Source organism: Tupaia chinensis, unplaced genomic scaffold (assembly GCF_000334495.1).
Source record: "Tupaia chinensis unplaced genomic scaffold, TupChi_1.0 Scaffold000078_1, whole genome shotgun sequence".
Taxonomy (NCBI): domain Eukaryota; kingdom Metazoa; phylum Chordata; class Mammalia; order Scandentia; family Tupaiidae; genus Tupaia; species Tupaia belangeri.
In genome coordinates this window covers 1,194,443-1,210,594 of record NW_006159539.1, presented here as the reverse complement: position 1 = coordinate 1,210,594, position 16,152 = coordinate 1,194,443, and the positions used below count along the sequence as shown (strand labels likewise).

The window sequence follows — 16,152 nt, the reverse complement described above, 5'->3', positions numbered from 1 at the left end:
TGTATAGTATTCTCAACTGGACTGGTCTGGGAAGTATTTCATGATGGGTGAAGTCTTAACAAGCAAAATGAGAAATAGTGATTGACTGTTTTTAAAAAAATTATAATAATAATAATTATTGGGAAATGCATGGAAAAGACATTGAATGGTGAAGCGGGGAGATTGATGTCTCTGTGTTGACCGACATGCATGGCATTCCCTTTTGGAGAAGCAGTGGAAGTCAATGTAAAGTTGTGTGTGGTCCAGTGTAATATGGAGAAGATTGTGATGGTGATATTAATAAAAAAAAATGGAAAAAAAAATAAAAAAATAAAAAATAAAAAATGAATGGAAATTTACATTATCAAAAAACTAAAAAAAAAAGAATATAAGGTTAAAACATAAAATCACTTGCATATCTACAGACCAGCAACTAGAAAACATGAATAAAGATGCTAGTAAAAACCATAAGATCTTTCTTGACAAATATAATTTTCATTTTTAGAAGAATTATTTATTTTACTTATTTATTTTTAAATTGACCAGAGAGACAGACCAAGAGAATGAGGAGGGGGTGGGGGGGATGTGAGAAAGCAAGCCTCCAGCTCCAGAATTTGAACCGCAGACAGCCATGTGGGAGTCCAGCACCTCAACCATTATGCCGCCTGCTGGCCCCAACAAATATTCTTAGGTATCTAAATAAAAATGAGTGTCAAAAGGATGTGAATTCTCTCTCAAATAATCTATTGATTTAGAAGAATTTCAGTCCAATTTCCAACACAGAATTTGGTTATTTTATTCTAAAATTTATAAGAGAAAAGGACAAGAAACCAAAAGAACAGTCTTTGACCCTCATGTGCAGGCTTATTAACTGAGATAATGTGGTAGTGGGGCAGACACACTGGAATAGAGTAGGGAACTCAGGAATAGACTAGGCGTGTACGGAATTTAGCATGAGGTAGGGACCAGCAGTTAGCGTAATGGCTATGTCACTGGACTCCCACGTAGTCGACTGCGGTTCGCGTCCTGGACCCGGTGGCTTAAAACTCACACCGGGCGCGTGTGCATGCATGCCCAAGATCCCGAGAGGAGAATGGAGGAGAAGGGATTGCGGTGTGGCCATCCCCCCTGGGGGGGGATTTCTCGCTTTCTGTCTCTCTGTTTCTCTCTCTGTCTGTCTGGCGAGCACACACGCCCTATAGCAAAAACCTCTACAAAAACAAAACAAAACAAAAAAAGAATTTAGCATGAGGTGACATATGATATCAATAGTGAAAAAAGAGCTCAATAAATAGAGTTGTAAAAAATAACTCCATACAAATTAAAGATTTAAATGTCAAAAAATATTTTTCAAAACATTTGGAAAATGCTTTGCAATATTTCCAGTGGGAAACTAGATGAATATCTTTTCAAACTTAGGATACAGAAGGAATTTCAAAGCTTGAGAAGCTGAGGCAGAAAGACAGCATGACCCTGTCTTTAAAAAGGAAAACCGTCTGTGCCCATTGGAGAGGCAGAGTGCCAGCGAGAAGCCCGGGCTCGGATCCCAGGGCGACTGAACACATGGGGCCTGAGCATGTGCCCACGATCCTCGGTAACAAGGGGCTGGGGCAAGGGGATCGTGACATCGGATAGACCCTGTCCAAATTCCTATTCACGCCTCCTTCCTCTTTGTAGGGGAGGGTTGGTGGGGTGGGGGGAAGCGCTTAGGCAATGCCAAGTGCTGAAGAACTACATAACTTCTTACCAATATTGGCAGAAGTATAAATTGGTGCAACCATAGATAGAACACTATGGGATCATGTCTAAAATTGAACATTTATACACCATACTACAAAGTATTCCACTCCCAGGCACACACATGAGAAATACTCTTACACACATACAAGAGAGAATACACATATGTATATTTATACCAGCTCTGTTCACAACAGCAAAAACTTAAAAACGACACGAATACCAACCACCAGGACAACGATGAATAATTCATATATACTTGTAAAACAGCAACCCAAAGCAATATACAGTCATTTGGATGACTCAAAGTAAGTATAATAATATGGGGTGGATGATAGTTAAGCCTTCTTGCTCTGTGCTCAAATGGCAGGGGGGAAATGTTTTCTCCTGTCTCCTATAAAGGCACTAATCCTATCATGAGGGCTCCACCCTCACGACCTAATTACTTCCCGAAGACCCCATCCCCAAATATGACCACACCAGGAGTTACTGCTTTAACACACGCGTTTGGGGCCGACATGGACATTCAGTCCACAGCAGAGACTGAGCGCTTTTATTCAAAAGAGGCTGGGCACGAACTAAAGAAACTTTAAAGTAATTAAAGGCCGCCCTAAAGCCAGGCATGTGGCGTGTGCCTGTAATCCCAGCACCTCAGGATCACAGCACAAGGCTGTCCTGGGTAACACAGCACCACCTGTTTAAGAAAGAGCCAGGTGTGGTGACACACGCTTGTAGTCCCAGCTGGAGGCAGAGGCAGGAGGAATACACAGCAAGGCCCTCTCCAGAAAACAGAAACATCTTTTTCTTTAAGACAATAAAGATGACAGTCAGCCACAGACATAGTTACCCAGTCTCTATACAGCCTAGTAACAAAGGCAAGTGAGTTTATCATCCAAGGGGCTAAAGCGTGAGAGGAAATACATAAAGAAGTATATAACCAGCTACATATGTGTGTGCATTATATACTGAACAGACACACATGTTCACACACATGTACACATACTAATAAAACTTTCTTTTACTATTAAAGATAAAATAAATGCAATGTCTGGGGACAGCAGGTGGCATGATAGTTAAGGCACTAGATTCCCACATGGCCGACCACAATTCGAGTCCTGGACCTGGCAGCTTGAAACTCACACCAGGCATGTGTATGTGTGTGCCCAAAATCCTGAGAAGAGAATGGAGGAAAAGGGACTGCAGTGTGGCCATCCCCCCAGGGGTTATTTCTCACTTTCCCTCTCTCTCTCCAACAAATGTATGTGTCCCACGGGGGAAAAAAAAGCAAAAAGCAAAAGCTCATCTCTCAAATTCACTTAAACTTACCCTCTTGAGGTAGTAAGAAAAAAAACCAAACTTGCTGTTGAAAAGAAATGAGATGTTTCCTAACATGATTATAAAAAGGGAGTAAATTCCTCTGCTTCTAGAACAGTTAGGAAAGGAGTGACTGTAAGGAACTACCCACTGCCTCCCAGGCTGTCATCAGTTCCGGGAAACACCTCACCACCTCCCCTACGTCGATGCAGGCACACCCTGGCCCGAGGTCAGCCTGTATTTCATTTAATACGCTGATGTCTTTTAAGTCTTTGCTACTTTAAACTATTTTTTTCTTTCAGTCATCTAAAGAGAATAATTTTTCCAGGGACAAACATTAACTTGCCATTTGTAAACTCAAACTTATTTAAGATCCTTCATAAGATCTTATTCAGACTCTTCAGAAATCAGGAATGAAAATTAATTATTTTCTCTATATTTAAATAACAATGTAAGAAACAGGGCTTGTACAATTTTCATGTTTTTAAAGTCAAGGGGGTCTCACAAACGTAGAAATATATGGATCCAGGGGGCAGCAGGTGGTGTCGTGGTTAAGGGTGCTGGACTCACACATGGCTGACTGCAGTTCAAGTCCTGGACCTGGTGGCTTGCTTTCTCACTTTCCCTCTCTCTCTTCTCTTACTCTATCCCTCTCTGATCAAAATAAATAAGTAACTTTAAAAAAAAGTATATGGATTCAAAACTGAAAAAAAACAGTTTTAACTTCATTCTCCATATAAGGTGAAATGGACTGCATGCAATTTCCAAAACAAATACTATCAGCTTCTTTAGACCGTGAAAAGAAGACCACAAAGAAATCAAGAATTAAAGCTAATACTGCAGTTCTTCTATAACAGCGTATTTAAAACTAGTGCCCTCTTTAGATCTTTAAAAATCATATGCTTCCATTACCTGGATTCTAGAAGATAAAAGAAGAAAGAAAAACCAAATGAGTAAAGATTCTTTTTGTGACGTACCAAGAAACAATAGAAAAATTCTCCAAATTACAATAAAAACACAAAACAATAAAGCTTTCTCACTCAGCAGCTACCTATTACATTTAACAAGCTTAAAACAAAATGTGTCAAAGATCAAGAGTAAGTCATTTGAGATGTCAAGCTCGTAAGGTCAAAGGTACAATTTTATTAGGTCAGAGGTGATATAAATAAAATCTTCTATGTCAAAGAAGAAGGGTCACAGACAAGGTGTATATAATATAAAGACATCACAGATGACAAGTAATAACTTTAAGTAGAACAAGTGTGTTTACTATAGCTATCTTCACTGATTAAAAACGAAACTTCCATGTGAGTACTATAAAATCGCCTTTCTGTACCACATAACTCCGATCCTGTACTGCACACTTGTTTTCAGGGTTAAGGGATGCTAACCAAGAATAACTACATGAATAAGTAGGAACTCAGAGGAAATTTCGTTCCTTTAAACTATGACAGTATACCAAAGGAACACATCAATTAAATCAGAAACCACAGCAGCTAAACATCAAGCTGCAATGGCAGCCACAAAAATCAGATTTTACCAAACATTATTCTTCCAAATTGCATTAACCATTCTCGCTATCTCATCTTTCCTCATTGAAATAAGAACATGTAAAATTTATATTTCAGTTCACATAACAGCACACTCCAAAAACTTTTAGAAATTTTTCTGTAGATTAAATAATGTATTATAGTCTTTTATTAAAGAAACTAAATTACAAATAGCTTTTTTTTTTTTTTCTTTTTTTGGAGAGGTTTTTGCTACAGGGCGCATGCGCTCGCCAGAAAGACAGAGAGAAGACAGAAAGCGAGAAATCAGCCCCCAGGGGGATGGCTACACCGCAGTGCCTTCTCCTCCCTTCTCCTCTTGGGATCTTGGGCACGCATGCACACGCACCCGGCATGAGTTTAAGCCTCTGGATCTGAGACTCGAACCATGGTCGACTACATGGGAGTCCAGCGACATAGCCATTACATGCTAACTGCTGGTCCCACAAATAGCTTTTATAAAATGACTTTCCCCGGGGCCAGCAGGCAGTGTGGTAGTTAAAAAGCTGGACTCCCACATGGCCAACCATGGTTCCAGTCCCAGACTTGGTGGCTTAAAAATCATGCCAGGAGGCGTGATGGCGCACACCCTGTGGCAAAATCATGCCAGGCACATTTGTGTGCATGCCCAAAAATCCCAAGAGGACAATGGAGGAGAAGAGACTGCGGTGTGGCAATCCCTTCTTTTTTCTTTTTTTGGAGAGGTTTTTGCTATAGGGCACGTGCACTTGCCAGACAGACAGAGAGAGACATAGAGACAGAAAGCGAGAAACCACCCCCCAGGGGGGATGGCCACGCTGCAATCCCTTCTCCTCCATTCTCCTCTCGGGATCTTGGGCACGCACACACACGTGCCCAGCGTGAGTTTTAAGCCCCCGGGTCCGGGACGCGAACCGCGGTCGACTATGTGGGAGTCCAGTGACATAGCCATTACACTAACTGCTGGTTCCCAGCAATCCCTTCTGGGGGCAGTGATTTCTCACTTTCTCTCTCTTATAAGTGCACACATCCTATATCAAAAACCTTAAAAATTAAGTAATTAAAGATGGTCAAATGTTAAAAAAAAAAAAAAGAACTTCCCTTATCATAGGAGTTATTACCTTGTAATTAATTAAGGAAATTTAGGATCTTCTCAAAGTAGAGCACACATCTATGTGACTCTGATTCTGAACAGTGAATGCACGTAGAAAAGGGGAGTCAGGGGCCAGACGGGGACACAGCAGTGAAGCAAGATGCTCCTGAAGGCAGGCCCACATGGAGGGTTGCCAGGCCCAGTCTGGAGGCTGCCCTGGACATGCTAGAGGAGTGTGCTCGTGATCTGGGCCAGCAGAGGCGGAGGGAGGACGACGGCACAGGACCCTACTGGTGATACTGTATCTCCCGTCTCTTTTTCTCTCTCTCTGAGGAATAAACAACAAACTTTTTAAAAGTGGGAGTAACCAGGGCTGGAGTGGCACATTAGTAATGGGTTCAAGTGTGGAGACCTCCTTGGACATAAACAATGTGTATGGGGCCAGCAGGTGGTATGGTGGTTAAAGTGCTGGATTCCAGCATGGCCAGCCACAGTTGGAGTCCCGGACCTGGTGGCTTGCTTTTTCACTTTCTTTTACTCTCTCTCTCTGATCAAATTAAATAATAACAACAAAGTAAATTTAAAAATTAAAGAAAAATCTTAAATAAAGGGTGCGTATGTGCCCATGACCCAGGGCTAGCTGGAGCTGGGAGTGGATGAGGCATGAGGACCATGTGAGAGGAGCCTGTCTCTCTCCCTCCCTCTCTCCCCTTCTTTCTCTCACTCGTGGAAAAATAAGCAAATAAAGCTTTACATTGCTGTAAAAAAGGAAAAAAGAAAATGGGAGAAATCATGAGAGGTACACGAAAAAATATTAATACCACTCTTCTCTTAAAATATAATCTGAGTAAAAGAGAAAAAATGATTTGATGAAAATGAGATAGATACTTAGTTCCACATACCATTTCTCTTCTGTTAAATACTAAGAATTTACACAGGAGAAATTTAGAGTCCCATCCAATGATATCTTCAAGCCATTCTGTATAGCCTTTCCATTCAGTTCAATTCACTTCAATGAGCATTTAATAAAAACCTTAACTGTATATCACACATACGTCAACATGACTACAGAAATTAAACACTGGAGACTTTCAGTTTCAGCCACAGTGAACAGGCTTACAATAGACTAAGTTTTCAACTCCGAAAAGGCAGACGACACGCACACGACAACTAAGTGGGAGTCTTAAGGGGCACTCAGCACAGTCAGCTCCTCAGACACTATGGTCCCTACCACAAGGGACACACACGGGCGTGTTCCGTGTTCACGCTGGATCTCTCCTACAGGCGCGTGCCTGTTCTGGCACGGCAGAGCGGTGCGGACTGAAAGCAGCAGTCCAGTAAGCTGAGGCACACTGAGAGCTCGGAGCTGGGACAGAGCAGGTTAGAGCTTGAGGAGCAACATTTCCGGAAGGAAGAAATCACGAAGTGAGCTCAGATAAGAGTGTGCAGTTCCCCCCAAGCATTAGTCAGAAAGCCAGGGGGAAGCTCAGTGCCACTCCTCGCGCACAGATGCGTGTTAAGAAACCAGACAGACTACTCATGCTTTCAGACAGCACCGGGCAAAGCCTCATCTCCTCCCTCCCGCCCCATTGCCTACCACAAGCTGAATTCTCTCCTGATTCCTCTGCTACCTTTCACTGAGAGGCTCCACAGCTCCCCATGCTGTATGCTTTCTCTCCTCTTACCATGACAATAAACTGATTTTATTCACCCATAGATGTGTTCCTGATGGTCTCTGCCTGGAGGGCATTGCCAAAAAGTTCAGAAAAATCATTAACTACAGCTTCACATAACCATTAAGGATCAGTATTAAAGACCTAAGGATGAGAGAAAGAAGTCGAGACGCAAGAGTGCGCATTAGAGGACGCAGAGCAGATGAAGCTGGGGAGCAGGAAGGGTGCATGACGGAGCAGAAAGTCGGAGGGTGGTTACTTTTTGGGGACATGTCTGAGACAAGCATGGGGCGCCTGGGGGGTGCAATAACTGACCTCTGTCTTCATCTGGTGGTGTATCAGTGTACACGTATGTAAAAATCCACCGGACGTATAGGGACTTGTGTAGTTTACTACCATATCCCACATCACAGAAAACAAACCAACATACACACAGGTGCTGTGGAGAAGAACCCACAGTACTCTTCCCCGGACCTCTTAAGAGACTCCTTTTTTTTTTTTTTAATTTTTTAAAGAAGTATTTTATTTAACTTTTATTTATTATCATCATTATTATTTTCCAGTTTGATCAGAGAGACAGAGAGACAGAGAGGAAGTGAGAAAGCAAGCCACCAGTTCTGAGACTTGAACCGTGGTCAGCCATGTGGGAGTCTAGCGCCTTTAACCACCATGCCACTTGCTGGCCTAGCTGGCCCCTTGAGACTCTTGACAAACATAAATTTCCCATTCTTGAGTAGCTTTAGAAATGTTTATTATAAATAGAACCAACACATTCATAGATTAGCTAGCTACATCACCGAAGTCTCAGTAACAGTCGAGGGGCCGGCAGGTGGCATGGTGGCTAAGGGCGCTGGACTCCCACATGGCCGACCACCCTTGAGTATCGGATCTGGCAACTTGCTCTCTCACTTGCTCTCTCTCTCTCTCTCCTGCTCTGCCCTTCTCCGGTCAAATTAAAATGAGTAAATAAATAAATAAACTTAAATAATCTTTAAAAAAATAAACAGTTAAATGAGAAATATTTATAAACATTTTAGACAAATTAAAATCCCATGTAAATTAACTATAGGAGAATAAATAATGCATTTCCAAAACTAAATGATCTACTGACCCAAAATTATCCATTTATATGAAATTTATATTGTTAACTATTTAGCAAGAAATCTGGTGTATCACTGAATAATTACTGGGTTGTCAAAGCCACATTTTTGCACAGAAAAAAAAAAAAGAAAAAATACACCATGACTTTTCCAACAACCTGGTATTTTCTTACATTATTAATATATCAAAATATCATAACCTTTCCTTGCTCAGAAGTTATATAAATAACAGTATTAAATTCCTGTTTTTAATATCTCTTACTAAATTAGAACACATACTAAAATAACTATATGGTATTGGTTAGTAAACGCTAAGTTTAGTTATAATCAGACACATACACACAAACGTGGAATCCCTCCTAACAAGAGCACACGGAGGCCCTCGTATCGTAACTAGCCCTAAGTGAACGCAAGAGCACTTACCACTTCTTCATCTGAAAGCTCACGCCCCTGGATGCTGCTATTCTCTCTCACAACTTGCTGGTGCTTTTTCCCTTTAATGTGGCTAAAAAGATACACCTCCGACGAGATCTAAAAGCACACAATCAAAGCACTGAAATCCATATTACATTACATCTAAATTTAATGAGAACACATCAGATCAGTGTACTATATGCACGTGGAGACTACTCTAACACTAACATACAAGGCTTAAAAGTATTTTCCTTCGGGTCAGCAGGTGGTTTGGTAGTTAAGGCACTGAATTCCCACACGGCGAATGCAGTAAGAGCCCCATACCCGGCAACTTGAAAATCACAATGAGTGCACATGCGTGTGTGCCCAAATCCCAAGAACAGAATGAAGGAGGAGGGACTGCAGTGAGGCCGTCCCCGGGGGCATGATTTGTCACTTTCTTCCTTTCTCTCTCTCTGTGTCTCCGGCAAGCACAAGAACCCTACAGCAAAAACTAAAACATAATTCTGTGAATCCTCTAGAAGACAAATGACTAAAAGAAGGCATGCCATCTATCACAGCCATCCTAACAGGAAACCCTTCCTCCAAAAATCTGAAGGTTCATGTCTTAGCGCTTAAAACGCTGCTTTTCTTTTGTGGTTCTAATACCCCAAAATATAGCCCTGGGCTACCATTAAGCAGGTAAACATCCATTTTAGTAGTAACTACACACATTAGCAACTTTGCACTGCTGCTGTTAAATGCTAATATTATTTATATTACTTACTTTTCATTCAAAGCCACGAAAGAAATCAATGGCACCCAGCAGATGTCTTAATATGTTCCGAAAGACTAGGAGATTATATTACCCCGGTTTCATAAATTTCAGTGATGAACCATAATGTATCGTGACCTATGGACAATGACAACCTACCGGGACATTGCAGAGAGAGCACTGTTTCTTTCTTTCATATGGGGTCAGCTTGGGGGCATAATCGGTATTTGCGTGTCGCCCACTGCTTAATTCAGCAGCTTTCTCCTTTCTTTGTTCGATCTGTTCCATGTGCCTTCGAATGCTTTCATCATGCTACCAATAAAGTCAAATGCAAGAATTACTCAAATACACTGAGAACGTGTAAAAAGCAGCATGTGCGTTAAATATTTTGAAGGAAGAGGAGATGCTCATTCTCACGTTCACTAGCGCACTGACAACAGGGTTTACGCACAGCCCCTTAGTGTTGTCCACATCCTCGTGTGTGCCCCACGAATATTAGCAGAGCTTCCATGGTCAAATAAATTTGGAAAACTAAGTGAAAGCTAAGCAGGTTTTTAACACAGAACATTACACAACCTGTAGCATGACAATGTGTTTTAGACTATAAGCATCACTTACAGTAAGCAGCATTTTACAAATTATTTGCCTACAACATGCTTTTAAGGGGCACTTCCTGGACCCACCGCAGGAAATGTCGACCCTGAGGGGAAGCCCACACTATCCACACAGAAGGTAGGGCCTCTCGTGGCCCAGACTTCTAGCTACTCCCAACTCCTTTTCCCGTTGTTCTATACCGACAGTTAATATCCCAAGGAGAAAGAAAAAATCATAAGCACTGAAACCAAATGAAACACATGATAAAGGCAGTCTTCCATTTATAACTTACTCTGCTCCATGAATGTACCAGAGACCTAGCAGTAATGCCGTCAAATCGTTAAGTAACTTGCTTAGTAAAACAGGAAATGCTAAATTTCTTTTAGTATTGTTCTCTCAATGGCTCTACCTTATTAAGATTAGTTTCTAGACAGTTGAGTTAGAAATGGTCACAGACGTATCATAGACTATGGTTCAAAGACTAAGAAACCAATTTTTTTCTATAGATAAAACTGTAATTTAATACTGCATTGCAAACTAACATTTCAAATTAAAAAATAAAGCACCCCTACCTTGAGCTGAATCTTCTTTTGTAGCTCTTCCATAGCTTCTTGCTGAGCAGCTGTCAGCGCTGCCAAGCGTTCTTCCCTGTCTCTGCAGGAATGAGTGAAGATTACAGACTCAGTTCCTTGGCACAACAAATCTGATGAGGTTAAAAAATGCGATTGGGAGACTAGCAGTTAGCGTAATGGCTATGTCGCTGGACTCCCACGTAGTCGACCATGGTTCAAGTCCCGGACCTGGTGGCTTAAACTCACGCCAGGCGTGTGTGCATACATGCCCAAGATCCCAAGAGGAGAACGGAGGAAAAGGGATTGCGGTGTGGCCATCCCCCCTGGGGGGTGATTTCTTGCTTTCTGTCTGTCTGGTGAGCGCACACGCCCTATGGCAAAAACCTCTCCAAAAAAAAAAAAAAATGCGATTAGGACACAGGCTTATACATTCTAAAGGGTCATTACTGTTTAAAATTATTATTATTTTCTTTTTTTTTGGAGAGGTTTTTGCTATAGGATGCATGCACTCGCCAGAAAGACAGAGAGACAGAGAGAAAGAAAGCGAGAAATCACCCCCCAAGGGAGATAGCCACGCCGCAATCCCTTCTCCTCCATTCTCCTCTCAGGAATCTTGGGCACGTACGCACATGCACCTGGTGTGAGTTTAAACCACCAGGTCCGGGACTCGAACCGCGGTCGACTAAGTGGGAGCCCAGGGACACAGCCATTACACCAACTGCTGGTCCCTATTATTATTATTATTGAGAGAGGTTTTTGCTATAGGGCATGTGCGCTGGCCAGAAAGAGAGAAACAGAGAGACAGAAAGTGAGAAATAACTCCCCAGGAGTGATGGCCATGCCGCAATCCCTTCTCCTCCATACTCTTCTCAAGATCTTGGGCACACACGTGCCCAGCATGAATTTAAGCCACCAGGTCCCGGACTTGAACCGCGGTCGACTACATGGGAGTCCAGCGACAGAGCCATTATGCCATCTGCTGGTCCCTTGTGACTATTTCTCCAAAAAAAAAAAAAAGCTATGTGACAGTATCTGGGCTTATTTTAAGACCTGATTTGCATATTCATTCCTAAGACACCGGGATCAAACTCAAGATCGCAAATGAGAGGTACCTGGCTCTTTCCCGGGCTGCATCCTCACGGGCTTTTTCCTTTTCTTGCCTCTGCTGCTCGATCCGAGCTTCTTGTTCTCTCCTCTTCATCAGCAACTCTTCCACGCGCGCCTGCCGTTCTGCCTCCAGAGCTCGCTTACGTTCCTAATGTCAGAAACGTGTTAAAAGTTATTAGAAATATGCGTGAAATGAAAACGATTAAAGGTAGCATAGATCTGTATATTCAAGCCGACAGGATCCCTGGCTTGCCACTAGGTATATTCTTTTTCAGAATTTAAACAAAAAAAAAGGTAGCAATGACACCTGATTTCTACGTGCCATTTATCAGTGTTACATGTAATTATGAGCATAAACGCTATCTTAAGCAAACACTACGTTATACAAGTTCTGTGGGGACCTAGTATGTATTTTCTGATTAATCACTTCCTTTATTTTTTTTAAGAGATTTTTTTGCTATCGGGCGTGTATGCACACCAGAGACAAAAGAGAGAAAGTAAGAACTATCTCCCGGGGGGATGGCCATGCTATGATCCCCTCTCCTCCACTCTCCCCTAAGGATTTGGGGCACTCGCACACGTGCCTGGATGCGTTTCGAGCCGCTGGATCCAGTACTCCAACCACATTTGGCCATGTGGGAGTCCAGCGCCTTCACCACGATGCCACCAGCTGCTGACTTATCACTTCTAAAGCCTTGTGTTGGGGTCAGCAGGTTGCGTGGTGGTTAGGGGACAGGAATCCCGTGGTTTAAGTCCCAACCCAGCGGCTTGAAAGTCATGCCAGGTGTGTGTGCGTATATGCCCGGAATCCTGCGAAAAGAACAGAGGCGAAGGGACTGTGGCATGGCCGCCCTCTCTGCAGGATACTCTCTCATTTTCCCTCTGTCTCCTGTGAACACACGCACCCTATGTCAAAAACCTAACAATAAATAAATACATAGTCTTGTGTTAATACACAGTTATAGAAAAAAACACAGTTTACCATTTTCACATCTGAACGAAGCTTTTCTAAAGGAAGGAAGCAAAGAGAACTTGTGGGAAGGAGGAAGGGGCAGCCCTGGACAGCAGGTCGGCACAATGGTGGGACTTTCTTGTTTCTGACCCTTTTCACTAGCAGGTAACTGATCTGCCTGGGTACATTTTCTGTGCCTTGTTTTCTGGACGATAAATCCCACCACAGTGTACTTACGGAGGCATTTTGAAGGAGAGACAGTACACGGAGCGTGCTCACCACGCAAGCATGCTCACCATGCAAAGAGTTCGTTCTTTTTTTTTGGGGGGCCAGAGAGCACATCACAATCCCTTCTCCCTGATCTCTCCCTCCTTTAGGGATTTTGAGTGTGTGCGTGTGTGCACACGCACACACACACACACACACACGTGCCCAGTACACTTCTCAAGCCACCAGGTCAGGGACTCGAACTACACAGTTGGCCATATGGGACCCAGCCATTTTAACCACCATGCCACTGGCTTCCTCCCCTTTTTTTTTCATCTTCATGTGCTATAGGGCACATGTGCTTGCCAGATACAGACAAACACAGAAAGACAGAGAAAGCAAGCACCCTCCAGGAGGAATGACCGTTCTGCAATCTCTCCTCCTCCGTTCTCCTCCTGGGATCTCGGGCCTGTATACACATGCACCGAGTGTGTTTTTCAAGCCACAGGTAGGGAATTTGAACTGCAGAGTCAGCATGTGAGATCCAGTCACCTAAATCTCCACACTGTCTGCTGGCATATTCGGTTTTTATTGGTAGCATGCACTTGCCAGAGAGACAGAGACAGTCCCTCCCACAGGGCGAGTCACGCAGCAACACCCTTCGCCTCCTTGCCCCCATGCGGTCAGGAATTTCAGGTGCTATACTCAATGCATTTTTTTTGGAGAGGTTTTTTTTTTTTTGCTATAGGGCGCGTGCACTCGCCAGACAGACAGAGAGAGACAGAGAGACAGAAAGCGAGAAATCACCCCCCGGGGGGATGGCCACGCCGCAATCCCTTCTCCTCCATTCTCCTCTCGGGATCTTGGGCACACACGCACACGCGCCCGGCATGAGTTTTAAGCCACCAGGTCCGGGACTCGAACCACAGTTGACTACATGGGAGTCCAGCGACATAGCCATTACGCTAACTGCTGGTCCCTACTCAATGCATTTTTCAAGTCACCAGGCTGGGATTCAAACTGCAGGCAGCTATGTGGGTTTTGGCTCCCAGAGCACAGCACTTAATCAACACATTACAAGGCCAACCCAGCCTGCTCTTGGTAATCAGTTACCATCATCATCGTCAACGAAGACAGACCGCAAACTTCACCATGCGGAATTGTGTCCCGTGTGCATTTCCACCTAGTGGCAGCGCTAGCTCTCCACGGCACCAGCCGTGTTGGCACACATCTTTCCATCCACTGCCGTCCTCCAATAGCCACACACCCTCTCCCCGGCCCTTCCTCTTCATGACCAATGAACACACTGAGCTGGGCTCTCGTCCTACTACTCGGACAGTCTTGGGCGAGTCACTTCCCCTCAGGGGCCTCATGTAAGACCCAAATCACTAACACAAGTAAGCACTCCACAGTGTTTGGCCACAGTGAGGCTCAGTGAAGGACAGCAGGATAGGAAGTTACAAAAGCACTTTCTGTTCAGCGAACGCTGACGAGATCTGAACATGACTGCTACGTGAGCTCACAATGGCAACTTCATCATCTCAGCAAGCTCCATCGAAACCTTCACCTCCGTACAGCAGGAAGCTGAAAGGGTCCCAGGATCCATTCCTCCCTCCCTCCTCCCTCCTCCCCTGCCTTCCTCCCTCTCTACTTCTTTTCTTTCTCCCTTTCTTTCTCCTTTTCTTTCTTTTCTCTATTTTTCCTGGGGAGAGGATAGGTCTGGGGGAGGCTAAGGAAGGGGTAGACCAGGAATTGGAGGGAATGCACTGGAATCAGAAGGGCATACCTGGCAGACTGCGGAGACATGCAATTAGACTTTAAGATGTTCTTTAGTATAAAGCATACTACTCTTGACCTGGCTGGAGCTATTTCTCACTGCTAATCGAGACAGTACGTGAAAACTTGTTTAGCTACATTAGATCTTAAAAACCCAAAACTAAAAACAATCAAATTTGGAACAGAAATTTTTCTCCATTAAATAAAACAAAAACAAATGTATTTTCTCTTATTGTCAAATTTACTTAAAATTTTATTTAAATCTGTGTTATCTCTGGAAACACACGCCTCACAGTAAAACTGAAAAGGCATAGACATTTGATATAAAGAATTAAAATGGAACTTTTCATTTCATGCTTATCAAACCAAAAGCTTGAGGAAGACATATTCTAAAAATTATAAATCCGTCTTACAAAGGGAAAATATTCCGTAAAAATAACTGCGTGTGTGCGACGTAGGTGAGTTGTAGACACGCAGGCAACGTCACCTTGCAGGCTGTCTCCGTGAGTGTAAGGCCCACCCACTGCACCAACAGGGGTAACCGGGCTTGGAAGGCTGCCCGGCCTTCCAACCTCTGTTCTCCTAAGTGGAAATCGCAATGGTAACTGCACAGCTAATGAGTAGAATTGATAAGTTCAGCCAGCATTTTCTGATCGAAAATTCATTTCCTTAAAGGTAGGAAATGCTGTATCCCACAAAGTTCTTAAATACCTAAGAAATGAAGCGTGACTTTCAAAAATCACATGCATTATGAATCTATGTATCTGCAAATAAAGAATACAGACCTACAGTAAATGAATTAGAACTTAACTAACTCTTGGGTCTGTGGAAGGACCTGAGACCTCCTTATACTAAACTTCACAGCTCATTTTTAATGCAGAGTCGGCATGTGAGATCCCATCTTAAGAGAACAATCTTACGATACTCGAGTGTAAACGCAGACAGACTGTCTCTACTGTGACTAACGTTTACTGGCTTATCCCTTCAGCGACCGTTTCATTGAGGTACTACAAGTTACCCGCTGTGCTGGTTCAAGGAGGACAAGTATTCCTCGTCGTAAGCATCAAGAGTGCCCAATTTTTTGAAGGTCTCTGTGCTGTGAAAACAATCCTTTTATTGAGACGATGGCAGCAACCATGGGTTTTCTGCCCAGCCCAATTAGAAAAGAAACAATAATAACCTGTCCAAAACAGTCTAACCCTTCTGCTGGCTGAGGCTAGAGACTGGGTCTCTGTAACTACAGTCTAGTGATGAGGGCACCGATGACCCTCTCTCAAGGAGTACACACTGTCTTTTGGCAATCAGGTTTCAAGTTTCCAGAAAGTGCTATCTTGAACCAGGCACCCTTGGGAAC

The 16,152-nt window shown here is 43.3% G+C and overlaps 1 protein-coding gene across 2 annotated transcripts in view; it reads right to left on the bottom strand.

Moving 5' to 3' along the window:
* SCAPER (S-phase cyclin A associated protein in the ER) overlaps positions 1-16,152 on the bottom strand; it is a 278,443-nt gene that overhangs the window by 186,698 nt on the left and 75,593 nt on the right. For both annotated transcript variants that reach the window (XM_006142594.3, XM_006142593.2), the window contains 4 exons: positions 11,869-12,011; positions 10,757-10,838; positions 9,750-9,902; positions 8,846-8,953 (listed from right to left, as the gene is read on the bottom strand). In XM_006142594.3, coding sequence (XP_006142656.1) covers positions 8,846-8,953; positions 9,750-9,902; positions 10,757-10,838; positions 11,869-12,011 — 486 coding nt within the window. The remainder of the gene's footprint in view (positions 1-8,845; positions 8,954-9,749; positions 9,903-10,756; positions 10,839-11,868; positions 12,012-16,152) is intronic.